This window comes from Halichoerus grypus, chromosome 8, assembly GCF_964656455.1.
Source record: "Halichoerus grypus chromosome 8, mHalGry1.hap1.1, whole genome shotgun sequence".
NCBI classification, from domain to species: domain Eukaryota; kingdom Metazoa; phylum Chordata; class Mammalia; order Carnivora; family Phocidae; genus Halichoerus; species Halichoerus grypus.
In genome coordinates this window covers 104510197-104527240 of record NC_135719.1, presented here as the reverse complement: position 1 = coordinate 104527240, position 17044 = coordinate 104510197, and the positions used below count along the sequence as shown (strand labels likewise).

Sequence of the window (17044 nt, the reverse complement as noted above, 5' to 3'; positions counted from 1 at the left end):
GGGAATTAGAGTGTGGTAGGGAATTGGGGTTAAATGAAATCATTTAGGAAATAGGGTGACAAATTGGCTAATGCTGGCAGGGTAGAGCAAAAAATATGCAGATGATCACAAAATAAAATTTATGGGAAAATATAGCAGCCTAAGATTAGTAGTCTCCTAGTCATTAAAGCAAACCTTAACTATAGTGTGTGTTCTCAGTAAGTGTGGATTGAAAGGATGAGATTTCAGGGCACCTGGGTGGCTCAGTTGTTAAGCAACTGCCTTCGGCTCAGGTCATGGTCCCAGGGTCCTGGGATCAAGTCCCATATCGGGCTCTCTGCTCGGCGGGAAGCCTGCTTCTCCCTCTCCCACTCCCCCTGCTTGTGTTCCCTCTCTCACTTTGTCTCTCTCTGTCAAATAAATAAATAAAATCTTTAAAAAAAAAAAAAAAAAGAAAGGATGAGATTTCAAAAGTAGCCTCAATTTACAAAGTACATATTGATCAGGAAGGAGAAATTGGTTGGTGGGTTGGATTTGAGCAAGATTATTGAGTGGGAAGCAACCTGAGAGTAACAGGGTAGTTACTCATAGATATGACAGAAGTTGTCTGAAATACAGAGGAGGCCATATTGGTGGGAGCCATCCATTTAAATGAAGTTTGCTTCTTAATACAGCGAATAGTTAAGTTTCATGGTAGTTCTTAGTAAAATAGGGGTGTGTGTTTGTCTAACTTAACTATCCTTGAAACGTCAATGATTGTACCTCTAAAGTGCAAAATTTAAGGTGACATCTTCTTGTGTGCTAATACCGTAAGTTTCTAGCTGCTACCTAAATGCTGAAGAACTTATTTTGCTGATACTTGTACTTAATTTCTTCTTTTAAAAGAAATAAAAAGAAAAAAGTCCATTTCTGTACCCTTACTATCCTTTCTATCATCTCTTTTCCCCCCTTGACCTATTTTTCTCCTCTCTACTTGCTACTGTTTGTTTTCTTTTGCACTAGGGAGAGGAAGTTCAGTGTCAGTATGTTGTGACATGTGCAGGACTTTACTCGGACCGTATTTCAGAGTTGAGTGGCTGTAATCCTGATCCTCAAATTGTACCATTCCGGGGAGATTACCTGCTCTTGAAGCCAGAAAAATGCTATCTTGTAAAAGGAAATATTTATCCGGTAGGTAATGATGCTTCTGCCTTCTCACCCTTCTCCAGATGGCTGTGGGCAAAAAGGGAACGAAACAAAAACTTTTACTTGGGTCAGAAGTTAAGAGCTATTTTGAAGTGCTTTTTGGGCAAGCATTTCACCTGTTTCACTTGTCATTAAATCCGTAAATCTTTATTCTGAAGTCATGGTAATGAAATTGTAATTAAGTGCCTACAAGTGCATGTCTCTAGAAAGCAGAGTGTACCATGGGAGGGACTATGAAGAACCCAATTCCTCCCCCTCTCTGGTGGAAGGAGCACATAAGAGAACTTTCCCTTATAGCATGCCCAGATACCCAGCTGAGAAAGATCTCAGTTCAGGATCGATAGGTGCAGAAAAGGGGATGTGACCACTCTGTAGTTTCATGGTATAGACAGAGCCATTTACATGAAGAATTTATTCTTCTCTCTGGAACTACTAGGTTGAACCAGATGAAATTGCCACTATTCAGCTATTTAATGTTTTTGATGGTGCCAAAACATACATTTTATCTGCTTCAACCTAATGCATTTCCACTTTCTAAAAGCCTATACTATAAATGAGTGTTTTTTCCTGGCAGCTCTGATTTTACTTGCCAGCCACATACATTCCTAGTTTTGGGTGAGGGGCTGGGGAGTGGGGAATAACCTGAACTAGGACAGTTCTCTCTCTCTTTTTTAATCCAGAAAGAGGAACACATGGGACAGTATATATTAGTGTCAATAGCATCACTGTTTCCTGTGTGGCATTTCTAGGCAGAAGCGTGTAAATATAGAAAGGAATATCTGAATAACAGATCAAAAGTAATGCAACCTAAATGCATCGGAAGAAAGTGTTTTATATTACTAGTTGAGAGTTTGCATGTATAATAGAATGCAATATGAAATGATAACTCTGCCATGTTAAATCCGTAGGTCCCAGATAGCCGGTTTCCTTTCCTAGGGGTTCACTTCACACCGAGGATGGATGGCAGTATTTGGCTAGGGCCTAATGCGGTTCTTGCCTTTAAACGAGAGGGCTACAAACCCTTTGACTTCAGTGCCAGAGATGTTATGGATGTAATTATCAAGAGGTAACTTTATTTATGTAAAAAAAAAAAAAAAGATTTTATATGCTTATATTTTTAATGTGGGAAATTTTGTCTTTCTTGATATTCTATTTATTGGGTAAATCCTCATATTTGTAATTGGTACATTGATTTTTTTTATTAATCCAGGTTAGGAGCTTTGTGGAATAAACAATGTTTTAACTACTTCGGGAAAATTCTAGGATGCCTAGGTTTCTCAGATGGTTAAACGTCTGCCTTTGGCTCAGGTCATGATCCCAGGGGCCTGGGATCGAGCCTGCATTGGGCTCCCTGCTCACTGGGGAGGGTGCTTCTTCCTCTCCCTCTGCCATTCCCTCTGCTAGTGCTCTCTGGCTCTCTATCTCTCTGTCAAATAAATAAATAAAATCTTAAAAAAAAAAGAAAGAAAGAAAAAAGAAAATTCTGATGAGCCGGGGTAGTGTCTTGGTCAAAAAGAACAAGACCAAGAGCCAAACACTTATCTGACAATCCAAATCTTGTTTGGCTAATCTAGTTGAGTTTGGAAAAAAAAAAAGTTCTTTCAAAATTAGTAGATGCCTTACATTGATAAGATCGTTTCAAGCCAGTCACCATTATTTTGAACACCACTGGAGAAATTGCTGATAAACAAAGTTGTTTCCTTTCGTGGAAAACTAACAATAAATTGTGTTAACCTAGATGGCAGATTATTTATTATTGTAAAGAATAACTCAGTGAGGTATTTTGTTTGGTCCTTTTAACAGTGTTGCGCTGTAGAGGGTTTCACATCAAAATCACTAGAAAGCTTGTCAAGCTGTACTCGAGTTTCACCCTTACTGATTCTGGAACAGAAATTTTAGGATGGGGCTTCCTAGCATGTGTGCTTATAAAAGCATATATATGTACACACAGGCTCCGTAGAGTCTCACTTGAGGATCTGGAGTATCTTACCTCTGGCTGACTAAAGAAAAATAGAGTAGATACTCCCATTTGCTTAATGGCTCTGATTTAAAGGTCTGTTAATGCCTTTTAGGTATGGTTTTGAAAGCGTGTAACATTTGCATTAGAAAACCTTGCTTTTGGCAGGCTTTATAGAATTCCAATTTGAAACCAGCATTCCCTGGGAATTTAAGTTTGGAAGGTATTCATTCCTTTGATGAAGTTTCCTTCTTATGTTGACCAAAAGTTGATTTTCTTTTAATATGTGTTTTTTTTTTCTGATTTTGCCTATATTTCTGTGATGCCACCCCCCCCAAATCTCATAGTTGTAAAGATGTTTTGTAGTTATAAAGAATTGCTTTCTCTCATAAAGATTTTTTTTTTTTTTTTTGCTTTCAGTGGCTTGATTAAATTGGTGTTCCAGAATTTTTCCTATGGAGTTAACGAAATGTATAAAGCCTGTTTTCTCAGTGCAACAGTGAAGCACCTTCAAAAGTTTATCCCTGAAATTACTGTCAGTGATATACTGAGGTAAGGAAAAACCGTGAGGATTGCAAATATGGTCATGACCTAGGTGACCCTAGGAGGTGGTTCTGACTTGGTGATTTATAAGCAAACTTGCAGAGTCTGAGTGCCCACTGAATCTTTGTGTGTCCTCTCTTTCCCAGCAAGCTGTTGAGTTCCCTTTGCAGTTCAAGCATCAGGCCTTGCTGCATCCTGGCCCTTAGTGCCCGAACTAGGTGCATTTATAATGTTCTAGGCTACCTTACAGCATTGAACTCAAATGTCCACTGCAGCTATATTGTGATGTCACCTTCACCTTCATGTCTAGCTGTCACTCATGATAAAAACATCTTGCCTGAAATTTTTTAATCTCCCTGGCTACTCACTATTGTCATTGCAAAGCCTTTTGATTTTAATTCTGTATAACATCATCGATCACCATGTTGACTAGGTAAGAAACACAGAAAACATTATGTTTTGATTGCATTTTACAACCTTTTAGACATACTTCTATACATGACATCTTCCTTTCTTCCTCTTTTGTTCTTTCTTGGGTCCTACTCCACTCAGGGATTGTAGTTGCAGGCCAGAAGTGGGAAGTAGTGTGATAACAGTCAGTCTGAGTCCTAGTGCTCCAGGGATGTGAGGCCAAGGAAGGATAACTTAAAAAGGAAGGATAACTTTTCTCAAGGATAAAAGGCTCTCTGGACTTGAGCTGTATATTGTCCTAAATATCACTCAAGCCTATTTTCTTTTTCTCTTTGGTGATATTTTAGGGTGTTCACCATTTTCCCTGACCAAGCTATTGTTAGGCCTAATCAGCAATGTACTTTGAAGTACTCTCCGTCCATGAATCCATCCCTCCATGAATCTCTAGGGTACTGAGTGTCTGTCTTCTCAGTAACAGCTGCTGAACGTGCCTGGAAAGAGAGCAATAATCATGTCAGCTGTCTCCCTTAGGGGAACTGAGTGTCATGGTCTAAATCTGACTGTAAGGTATCATTCTCAGCCCAGCCTCTTTGAATCCTTAGAAGAACTATTAAAACCCAGCTAATGTTTTTACTCTTATCTCTCTCAGTCCTTCTACTCACCTCCTGAAATGGAAGGGATAAAAATATCTAGGCTTTCTTTTCTTTCACTCACCTATAAATAAAGGCTTCTGTGTTTTCAGTGGTCTGCTTTAGCAGACTCCTTATGTTTTATATCTGAAAATAGATTGGTCAAATCTGGTATCTGTTATTGCTATTAATATTCCTTAAAAAACACAATAGGTGGGGGCATCTGGGTGGCTCAGTCAGTTAAGCATCTGTCTTCAGCTCAGATCATGATCCCAGAGTCCTGGGATTGAGCCCCACATCGGGCTCCCTGCTCAACAGGGAGTCTGCTTCTCCCTCTGCCCCTCCTCCCACTCATTTTCTTAATCTCTCTCTCTCTCTCAAATAAACAGATAAATTTTTTTAAAAGATTTCATTTATTCATTTGAGACACAGAGATAGAGAGAGAGAGTATGAGCAGGGAGAGAGGCAGAGGGAGAGGGAGAAGCAGGCTCCCCGCTGAGCCAGGAGCCCAATGTGGGGCTCGATCCCAGGACCCTGGGATCATGACCTGAGCCATAGGCAGACGCTTAACCATCTTAGGCACCCCTAAGTAAAATTTTTAAAAAAACAAAAACAAAAAGCCCACAATAGGTGGACATAGTGAATTCTGTATATGAACAGTTGCAGTGAATTCACTACCCATATTCTATTACCACACTTTAATAGAAGTGAAAACTCTTTAGACCAGTGGATTTTATATGGTAGAACTGGGTTTTGGTGAGTATTCCTGTCTCTGGGTGTAAGGGTGTGAATTTCATTTTCCAGATTCATTAGCATGTAGCAGAAAAGGGCACACAGCACTGTAGACAGGTACATTTAGGGACAAATTCAACCTAATCAGAGGGTTTCTCTTTGGAGACAGAGAAGCTGAACACATTCAGCAATTTCATATACTCCTTCCCTTGATTCCTGTAGCTATTAAAAGAAGGAAATTATCAATAGCAAAAGGGAAGTTGTAGAAAATATGTTTGATACCACTTCATATATAGTTTATGGATTGTATATGTCCTGTGAAAATAGTAACAAGCATGGGAGTAATAAGCACCTAATTCGGGAGAGTGGTCACCTCTGGGGAGAGAAGGGGATGGGGTCAGAGTTACATAGATGGCTTCTGTCATATGTATGAGCTTTATTTCTTCAGCTGTTTAGTAAAAAAAAAGGTGTTTATTATGTTATTCTCTGTACCTCTTTATATGCCTGCAATATTAAATAATAATAATAAAATAAGATCACTAGACTTTCCCACATTTTGAAGCTCAAGTCCTGCCTGTCTTGCCCCTCAGTGTAGTAAAACCATAAATGCTCTATCATTAATATTGAGGCAGAAGCATATTAAGCAGTTTTAGATAGTCAAAGAGAACTGAAGCTGCACTTTCAGTGGGATATTTAGCTTAAGATAGTGTCCTTAAATTGCCACCGAAGGGCTTCCAGCTTGACTTCTTACTGCTTAGCCAGAGCATTTGGGGCAATAATTTATTGGCGAACATTGGATTGGAATGTAAAGTTATAATCTGTCAAATACGTGTACTAGGTATAATCTGTCAAATACATTTCTCATTGTTAAGTGATGATTTCTAAGGTTCTTAATTTTAACTCTGAAGTCCTTTCATTTGTTCTGTGATTAATTTTGACATGGTAATTTAACAGTTTTTATCTGTTAGTACTGTAAGAGTGGAAAAGATGAAGACACATATGCCAGGATCCCCTCTTTTTCCCACATTTCATTTTAAAAAATGTCTTATTTGGGGAATTTTAGAGTGAGTTTTCAGGCAAGATGTTTTCATGGTGAGTGATAGCTAAAGACTATACTATGTCATTGTGAAAGGCAAAGGTGAAAGCCAAACATTCCTACAATTAAGGTGATCTAGATCAAGGTTTCCCAGTCTTGGCACTATTGAAATTTTGGTCCACATAATTCTTTGTTGTGGGAGACTGTCCAGTTCATTATGGAATGTTTAGCAGCATCTCTGGACTTTACCCACTACTCTACGAGTTACAACCAAAAATGTCTCCAGACACTGCCAAATGTCCTCTAGGGGGCAAAATCTCCCTTGGTTGAGAACAATGAGTCTAGAGAATTTGGCAACCCTCGCACTACGAAATACTCAAGAGTCAGGAGAAAATATAAAAATCCCTTGAAATACATTATAGTTGTGAATGCAACAAAGTAAGGAGCATCCCAGGAGCAAAAACAAAGAGAAAATTGAAAACCTGTGTACTAAGAAGAATTGGTACTGATATTCTGGGTGGGAGGGGGGTAGATTTGCTGATTTTCATGCAAATATAACTGAGCTTTATTTTTATTTGATACATGATTTACATACAATAAAATATGCAGATCTTAAGTGCTCAGTAGATTTTGGTGGTTGTATAAGCTCATGTATCCACCACGTAAAGCAAGGTATAAAACATTAGGGACTTATATTTTAATTGCTGCTCAAATGCTGGGAAGGAGGCCTGTCTATAATAGGTAAAAACTTGGAACTGAGACCCCTGTGTAAAGCCAGGGGCTCTTGAAGGGCTATACCTTCAGTGAAGAGAAAATCTAGAAAAAAAAAAAAAAATCCTCTTGGCACCAGGAAGTGTTAAGGAAAATTTTGTCTGTCCTGGTCTTGGGGGTAGAGGGAGTGTGTGTGTTGGGGGGGGGGGGCGGTGGGTGGAATCTCCTAAAAATCTAGAAGCTTGGGCCTGCCCTCACAAGTGCTTAGAGTTTGAATTTATACTACCATCTTGATCTAGGAACCTTAAGCTGAGAAATTAACTTAAAAAGTAGATCCAGGAGTGCCTGGCTGGTTCAGTTTATAGAACATGAGACTCTTGGTCAGGTCATGAGTTCCAACCTCACGTTGGGTGTAGAGATTACTTTAAAAAAAAAAAAAAAAGTAGGTCTAGACTTGTTTGGATCCTTCTTCAAACTAACCATTTCTCCCTTTCTCAGTTTAAACAAATTAGAGAGACAGGGTAATTTGACCACAGACTGAATATTGTTGATACAAAACAGTTACTAGTTTTGAATTATTATTTTTAAGAATCCTTTTAAAAGAAATGAAGTGAAATGATACGCTATCTGGTATTTGGTTTAAAATAATTCAGTTGAAAAAAGGTGGATAGTGAGTGGAGATGTAGATGAAACAAGATTAGCTGTGTGTTGATTATTGTTGAAGTTAGGTAATATATAGATTGCAGTTCATTATGCCATTCATTTTACTTTTGTATGTGTTTAAAAATTTCCATTAAAAACAAAAGTTCTTTGAGGATGGTAATACCCCTGGAGCACCAGATAGAAGCAAATGTAAAACCTCTATGGAGGGACATAACTTCAACCCAACCCCTCTAGAATTCTCCTAGATAAAATCCTGCTGTTCTGAACAGGACCTTGCCATCAAAAGTTATAAAGCACCGTAAGTGAGAAATAAGCAGATAAAATAAATACCAGAATTAGACCTCTAATAACTTTGGTTAATAGTAATGTTAGACCATAAAGTAACCCAGTGAATTTAAATGGATAATAGTAATATTAGAAACCATAAAATAACCCAGTAACTTGAAAACATGAAAAAGAATAAGACTCCCTCCCCCCAAAAATCTGGGCAAATTTGGAAACCAACTAATCAGAATTTCTATAAATGAAGAATATAGTTCTTAAATTTTAAAACTCAAATGACTAAGTTAGATAGTTGGTTAGACCTACCTTAAGAGAAAATAAATAAGTTGAAAGGTAAATCTGAATAATTAGAGAATGACATTGCAAGATAAAGGTGCATGATGTAGAAATTAAAAGACATGGAGAAGAAAATGAGAAGATTCCAGACTATGTATTTCATAGGATTTCCAGAGAAATTGAGAAGAGACAATACTTTGAAGAGGAGTATTTAAGAATTGCCTAGGATTGACAAAAAAGACATAAAATTCACAGGATGTACGGTGAATCCCATCTGAATAAATAAAACAAAATACAAGAATGGAAACAGATTATATAACTTCCAAATTAGTACAGGAGGAAAAAAGAATGTAAAAACTCAAGGGGCGCCTGGGTAGTACAGTTGGTTCAGCATCTGACTCTTGGTTTAGGCTCAGGTCATGATCTGAGGGTGGTAAGGTCAAACCCTGGGTCTGGCCCCATGCTCAGAGCAGAGTCTGCTTGGGATTCTCTCTACCCTGTCCCTCTGCCCCTCCCCACTGCTCACACTCACACTCGCTCTCTAAAATAAATGAATCTTAAAAAAAAAAAAAAAAGAAAACTCAATTAAGTCAAGAAAGGAGGTGAGAAAAACCCAGAAAAATCAGGTTAAATAGCATAAAATAATATGGTAGAAATCAAACATATCAGTGATTACAATAAATATAAGTGTGCTTAGTAGTTAAGACAGAAATTGCCATGTTGGATTAAAAAAATTCATCTGTGTGCTAGGCAAATTGCTTATTAGAAGAAAGATGAGGTAGGAGCACCTGGGTGGCTCAGTTGATTGAGTGTCCAGCTCTTGGTTTTGGCTCAGGTCATGATCTCAGGGCCATGAGATCCAGCCCCACGTTGGGCTCCATGCTCAGTGTGGAGTCGGCTTGGGATTCTTTCTCTCCCTCTTCCTCTGCTCCCCCCACCCCCCACCGCTTATATTCTCTCTCTCTCTCCCTCTCAAATAAATAAATAAAATCTTTTTTAAAAAAGATTTATTTACTTGTCAGAGAGAGACAGTACAAGCAGGGGGAGCAGCGGGCAGAGGGAGAAGCAGCCTGTCCGCTGAGCAGGGAGCCAGATGAGGGTCGATCCCAGGACCCTGGGATCATGACCTGAGCCGAAGGCAGACGTTTAACCAACTGTGCCACCCAGGCGTCCCAATAAATAAAATCTTAAAAGAAGAAGAAGATGGAGAAGAATGAGTACTAGTCATTTTAGATAAAATACACTTTAAGGCAAAAATTACTAGCAATAAAGAAGGTCAGTATAAACTTGTTGCATATAATAACAGAGATACGAAATACAGAGAATAAAAATGGACATAACTGCAAGTAGAAATCAACAAATCTACAGTTGTGGGTGATTTTAAGACCTGTTGATAGAAGATAGATCAAGCAGGTAAAATATTAGAAGATTTGAATAACACAATTAAAACACTTGATTGAATATGTATAGGACTCCACAACTCCCATTACAGAATGCTTGTGTTATTCAAGCCCTCAGAAAATATATACATACAAAGGCTCAAAAAGTTCTAATCCCCAAATCAGGTTCTCAACAAAATTCAAAAACTGGGCATAAAAAAACCATGTTCTCTTATCAATCCTTTTAGGGTGAAGATTAGTAACAAAAATGCCCCTGCTTCATGTTTGGAAATTAAGATGAACTAGTTTACTTTCCCTATATAATATGCTCATGTGAACTTCTATTTTTAGATGAACAGTAGATCCCATGGTGAGTTTTATAAAATACTAAATTGTCCTATTTGGAACTGGTCAAAGATGTCAATTGTAGACTTTCATAGCTCTTTTCCAACTCACAGGATAATGCCTGCCACAAAACAATAAAGCAATAAAGACAGCACTCTTCAGATGAAGGAATGCCATTAGTTACATAGTCACCTTTTGTTTCTAGACATATATAAGGGTTTAGAATTTACATTCCCATTCAATTTAGCTATATATAGCTACAATAGCACTAAACAGGTCAATGTAGCTGAATTCACAAATATTATATTTGCTAGCTTGTTCTTTCAGCTATTAAAATAGATTTTTAAAGAATTAGAAGTTAAGGGGCACTTGGGTGGCTTATTTAAGCATCCGACTTTTGATCTCAGCTCAGGTCCTGGGTTCGGGACCCACATTGGGCTCCACGCTGGTTATAGTGCCTACTTAAAAAAAGAATTAGAAGTCAAAAAATTAAGTTTCTAACCTTATTGAGTACTTACTATGATTAAAGCACAAATCTAGACATGAGGGTGAAGTGGGGGTGTTGTATAAGATGTTGGCCCTTGGGGCACCTGGGTGGCTCAGTTGGTTAAGCGTCTGCCTTTGGCTCAGGTCATGATCCCAAGGTCCTGGGATCGAGCCCCGCGTCGGGCTCCCTGCTTGGCGGGGAGCCTGCTTCTCCCTCTCCCTCTGCCTACTGCTCTGCCTACTTGTGTTCTCTCTCTCTGCCAAATAAATAAATAAAATCAAAAAAAAAAAAAAAAAGATGTTGGCCCTTAAGAAAGTTATGGTTCATCTTACCTGAAATTTCAAGTTATAATGCTCATGTCAAGATGAGGTATTCTGTGGGGGAATGCCTATATATATAATCATGCAAAGAAAAACCCTGAAGTTGCATTAAGTGCTAAAGAGGGAACACGAAGAATTTTGTAAACATTTCATGTTAAGTAGTTAACTTTAGTTTGAGCTAAAGTGAGGTCCTTAGAAAAACAATATTGTATATTGTTTTTTACACTTTGGATTACACTTTGAACACTTGGGCGGGAGGGGACACTGGGAAGATAATTGGTGTTTGTAAGAAATAAATTAAGTATAGACATATTTGTAATTGCTGTTAATCAGTATTGACTTACATTTGCTAAGAAGGGGAAGTCAAGGGAATGTACTAACTAAGCCTCTGTAAGAGAGGAAAGTTTTATTTTGATCACTCAACATCAATGGCTGGTCATGCCACTGTGTGTCCCCTACATGCTGGCCTTCTGCCAGATAAAAGGTGCCAGACAAGAAAACTCCTAGAGATGCTCTTAAGAGCAACAGCAGCTTTGTTCAGGAAGAGGGGAGAAATGCTTCTTTGATGAGCTGAGATAAGCTCATCTCGTGAGAATGTATGAAATGGAGCCCATGCCAGCTGATAACATAGTGTACCAGCTGATCTGTATCCTCACCGGAAGAAATTTCAGCTTCAGTCTGGTTCTTTTCGTGTTCTAAGTGTTGTATCTGATTCTTCCTTGGAAATCATTACACCTCAAAAATCCCCTGCCCAGATTCCCTGCAGGCTTCTCTAGGGCAGATTACTTACCTTTATTGTTGTAATTTTTATTTACCTCTATACAAAGGAACAGTTAGAGCTGTGTAACTTCAGGCAAGTTATTTAATCTCTGTTTCTTTGCTGTTAAATATAAATGGTATCAGCCTCTTATAGTTGCTGTGAGAATTAGAATTCCTAGTACAGAGAAAGCACTTAGTAAATAATAGTTATTAGTTACTATTATCATTATCTTAATATCATTAGGGGGCATTGCTCTTAGAGTGTTCTGTCTTCCTCAAGTACTTATCTTCATTGGCCCAGAATCACTAAAAATGTTTAATATTGTTGCCTGATTTCTTGAGTCTTCGTGGTGTGTTTGGAGGCAGCTGTTTTCTTTTTTTTTTTTAATTATTATTTTAAGTAAGCTCTGTGCCCAACATGGGGCTTGGACTCACAACCTCCAGATCAAGAGTTGCCTGCTTTACCAGCTGAGCCAGCCGGGCACCCGTAAGGCAGCTGTTTTCAAACTCGGTTTTCTGAACAGTTCCAAGGGAGGTAATTTTTTTTTTTTTTTAAGGTTAAGCAGGATTTATTTTCATTTGTGAGAGAGCCCTGTTACAACAGCTTTATTCAATTCTCCTAAAAATGGTGGCATTCTTTTAAACTATTCTTTTAGAAGCAGCAGTTATATAAATAGAATATTGGATTTAACCTCAAAATGTGGGCCCTAGTTAGCTTTATTATTCTGCATGTGATCATGATAAAAGATTAGGATGTTCTTCACATTTCCAAGTTTTAAAAAGCTTGTTCTTACCAAACCTCTAAAAACAGCCATTTGAGAGTAAACCAGCAGAGCGTTACATCATTCCAATGAAGTGTAGGTATCATTACATGCACCAACAAATGACATGGCTAGCTTCTGCATTCCACTTCTACAGAATTTATTTTACACCTATTATACCAAACAGCATTTTAAACACTGGCATATAAACTCCCTAAGAAGATAAAGCAAAGACAAAAGTGTGTATCAGAAACAAAATACACTATCACTTAATAGTCTTCAAACATTATTGCACTTTAACTTTCATAATTTTGACAATGCATTCATGGAATAATCTGCAGACAACTAATTTTAACAGACAAAGAACAGTTTAAGCAGACATGACTGTCCTAATTGTTTATTAGGTAAGAATTTTACAAATATTATAAGCAGTAATGGTGGAGCTGGAGAGTATCACATCTTCTCCGTGCCGCACAGCAAGAACCACTCATAGTGTGCTGGAACTTGGGACCCTTTCTAAGGCCACAGCTCTTGGCTCTTGAGGCCTGCAGGTGTCAGCCCTCACGTCTCCCTGTGCTTGTGGTTTGGTGATGCAGTGGGTGTCAGGATTTCTTCCGATAGCTTTATGGAATGGATCGATGAGGATAACCTCGAAGAATTTGTACATGGACTCTTCGCCAACCCAGTAAGAATTCAGGACTCTCAGAGCTGCACAGTGGCATCTAGCTCGCTCTTCTGCAACAGACGGAAGGCCTCGGGCAAACTTCAGCCGGTTAACGCCATGGTGGACAGGCTTGCCCTATGTCTCACCCTTAGGAACTGGGCGTTTGCGGCCACCGCATGGCACACAAATCCAATATATGACACAGCCTTGCTTGGTCTTGTATAAGGGAGGTACTTTTGGATTCAAAAAATATTTTATTCAGATTTCATCTGTGAATTTTAACTATTATCTTAAAAAAAACTAATTTGTGAACCCAAGTGTTATAAAAGCCAGAACTTTCATTCGTAAAGGCTCTTACCGAATTAACATGCTGCCAAGTTAATTCATTTTTGTGCTTTTCCTATCATCTCTGTTTAATCGAAGGTTATCCTGATAAACTGTTGAAAATAAAAACAAACTGCAAAAAATAACTTGCTGCCATTTGCAGATATTGCTCTCCATCAATTTTAATTTACAATCAAAACAAAATGCAAAATAAATAGAATTCTATAGTGGATATTTAGGAATGCAACTGACATACATAACTTCTATTTTTATTGCTTTGTATTAGAAGAGACTTATTCCCATTGACTGATTTTATAATAAATTCATCTTATAAATCCAAATTAAGTCATCTGTTCTAATTGTGGATTTATCTGCTACTTAGGGAAAAAACATATTTATAAGTAAATATTTGTGTATTCTTTGGTAGCATTTATTGACACTGTTATGTGACAGGCATTATACTCTAGGCTAAGGATATATTTGACAGGCTACAAACTGATAGCCTTTGGCTAAACACAAACCTATTGGGTTTCTGCATAATTGTGCATTTAGAAGAATAAAGACTATTGATTTAAGAATACTTTGAAACCACTGATTTGTAAAGTGTCCTACCTCTTCCAGTCAGTTGACTTCCACTCTTGCTTTTGCAGAGGTCCAGCTGGAGTAAGAGCCCAAGCCCTGGATAGGGATGGAAATCTGGTAGAAGATTTTGTATTTGATGGAGGAGTTGGGGTTATTGGAAATCGCATTCTTCATGTGAGAAATGCACCTTCCCCTGCTGCTACTTCTTCTCTTGCAATTTCTGGAATGATTGCAGATGAAGTACAACAAAGATTTAAATTGTAAATAATGTAAGGAGCTAGGTATGCATTTTAATTTCCACATTCAGCAACAAGAATATACTAATTGCATCCTTTAAGGAAAATGATTTGAAAATCTCATTTTTAGGTATCTCATTTAGGTAACAACTGAATTGTTAGAATGCTGTAACATAGAAATAATAATTTTTTAAAGTCCATGCTCTTTTACCTTGTGAATAGAGAAGCAAGGTACAGTTATATCTGTCCTGAATCCCTGACTTTGTTATTGACCTCTCCTCACCAACCATGATCTAGAGATTTGGCTCTTCTAGAATTTCTGGGAACGAATGCACAAAAAATTGATTATTCCCTTAACTGATGGCACAGAAAATTGATTATTCCCTTAACCTTTTGGCTTTATGATATCTAAGCTTTTTTTTTCTCTCCTAAATAAGAAAATATAGTATATTGTAGGTTGTAAACCTGCTTTTAATTTTAATTAGTCATAGGAAAACTCACATTATTTGGAGCAACGGTATTTGTATTTGGGAATTTAAAATTCTTGATTTAAAGAAAATATATGAAATTTCACATTTTTAAGTAGTTTGAATAAGATCCTATATTAGCTATAATATTTGTAAGAAATAACTTCGCAAATGAAACATAAAGCCTTTATTATTCCCAGTCTTTTTATAACTGACTTAGTGTGGGGTTACCACTAAAGCAGTACACCATGAGTGGTTCTTGCCTACTCTTTATAGTCTTTTGTCGTTGAGAAACTAAAAAAACTTAGAACTGATAGGTTTTTTATGAGAGCAGTTTTAGAATCCTGACACTGGTATACAGAACTCTGTAATTTTAAAAATTATTTACCTCTAGATCTCTGTTTTTCAGTCACACCAAGTTTCTCAAACGTTGGCCAAGATCACTAATTATTCATGCCTACTTGGTTTTCAGGGATCCTATGAACTTTTATGAGGATATTTCTTCATTTGGGGGAAATACCTAACTTTGAGGCATTCACTTTTGTAAACCGCAAAAGTGCCTTACATTCATGTGTACTTCATGAGTATTTTAAATTGTGGCCCAGTGCCAATACTGTATACTGTATATATGTGTGTGGTCTCTGTTGAAATGATTCTTGCAGTTCAGAAAGTTGGAAAATAGAAATATAAATGAATTTATGGCAGCCTACTCATTGCGGAAACTTTTATTACAGAACCATCATTTAGATGAGACATTTTCATTCATTCCTTCATATATATGCTCTCTCAGGATTAATCTTCCACTGTTCATTCTTTCCTCTTATCTCTCCAAATCTGTGTGATAGATGAGTAAGGATGTACATTTTGACTGATAGGAAAAACTTCTGTTTTCTTCCTTTTCACTTCAAGCCTCGGTGATTACATTGTTTGAGCTACCTCAACCATTAATCTGAAAGGCTGTATCACCAGCTCGTGTTCAAGAAGTAGCACATCCCAGGTATAGACGAGGCAGTTATTTGACACTTGGGATGAGCATTTTGAAAGCATTCAGAAACCAGCCCTAATGGTACTTCATAACAACTGATTCCTCCAAGAAATGTGACACACAGGATACTTTTCTGTTCCATTACAAGACTATTAAGAGATGGAAAATTTTACAATTCTCTGTTTCATGAACAGCGAGATTGCATATATACTAAGCTGTGAAAGGTTGAAATTACAAAAATAACTATTCTAATTAAAGCAACCCTTACTCCATTTGGGTCTATATTATGCCCCCAAAAAATACAAGTGAAAAAAATTATTGAAAGTGTTTTGAATGTGGAGGTTATTCTGTTTGTAAAACACTTTATATCAATCGGGTTTTGTTGTGTAATACTGATATGATATTTAAAAGTTTTGTGTACTTCTGAGAGAAGAAAAATGTAAATTAATATTAAAATATTTTAATGAGCCTTGGTGTTGTGAATATAATTTTTAGTTTCATAAAAACTCTGATTCAAGTAAATGTTTTGTATGTGAAACATGAACTATCATGGCTTTAAATAGAAGCCAATCTTTAAAAAAATGAAAAAACTATATTTGGGTATAATATAAAAATGAGGTTTATATTTTAGGTAAAAAGTGGAGCACTTTCCCACTTACAAAAATGGCTTTCAATTTGGTAATGGTGGCAATATCTGGCTGACCTCAGTGTCATCTTCATACCCCAGAGCACCAGGGAACATTGTTGCTGTTCCATAGCAGAATATATAATGTAACATATAAACACACAATGCTTTGCGGGAGGTGGGGGGGCAATAAATCAAATTGGAGTTTCATAAATAATTATAGTTTCTCTTAGGAAGACATTCTGGTATGCTATCTCTTACAGGGCTTGGTTTCTGGGCATGAGCCTCCCATAAGGGTTATAGGGCAAATGATCTGAGAGCCTGCTCCAACTTCATTTCAGCAGGTGGACTGTAACAGGACCAGAGTTAGCTACAGCAACAAACCATGAAAGTGAGTGACAATGACATTTATTGCTTCCTGTGGCATTGCTTTGGTTTGCTTCTGACAGGCAGCACTTGTAGCTTTAAATAAATTGAGGAAGTAGGAGAGAGTAAATGGGAGAAATGTTGAGTAAGTCCTTGAAAATGCTTTTCAGTGGGAGAATATTAGTGGTACAATTTTCTATGCCTTTTAAAATTTGAGATGTGCTTAGATTATTCAAGTTATCTTTCAAAAGCCATTCTAAATTCTAAAAGGACAAAATTACTATTTATCAAATAAATATAGCATATTAATTTTAACTCAAATTTATGATCGAGTATTGTA

At 37.4% G+C, this 17044-nt stretch overlaps 1 protein-coding gene across 2 annotated transcripts in view; it reads left to right on the top strand.

Annotated features, from left to right (window-relative positions):
* The window catches only part of L2HGDH (L-2-hydroxyglutarate dehydrogenase), a 41169-nt gene extending 26668 nt beyond the window's left edge, over positions 1-14501 (top strand). The window contains exons 7-10 of one of the 2 annotated variants that reach the window (XM_036110810.2): positions 982-1149; positions 2073-2230; positions 3542-3673; positions 14094-14501. In XM_036110810.2, coding sequence (XP_035966703.1) covers positions 982-1149; positions 2073-2230; positions 3542-3673; positions 14094-14289 — 654 coding nt within the window. In that variant the 3' untranslated portion in view covers positions 14290-14501. Of the gene's footprint in view, positions 1-981; positions 1150-2072; positions 2231-3541; positions 3674-10031; positions 10603-14093 lie in introns of those variants that run through there. The other variant, XM_078053653.1, reaches the window with a different exon arrangement.
* Positions 14502-17044: the final 2543 nt, after the last annotated feature.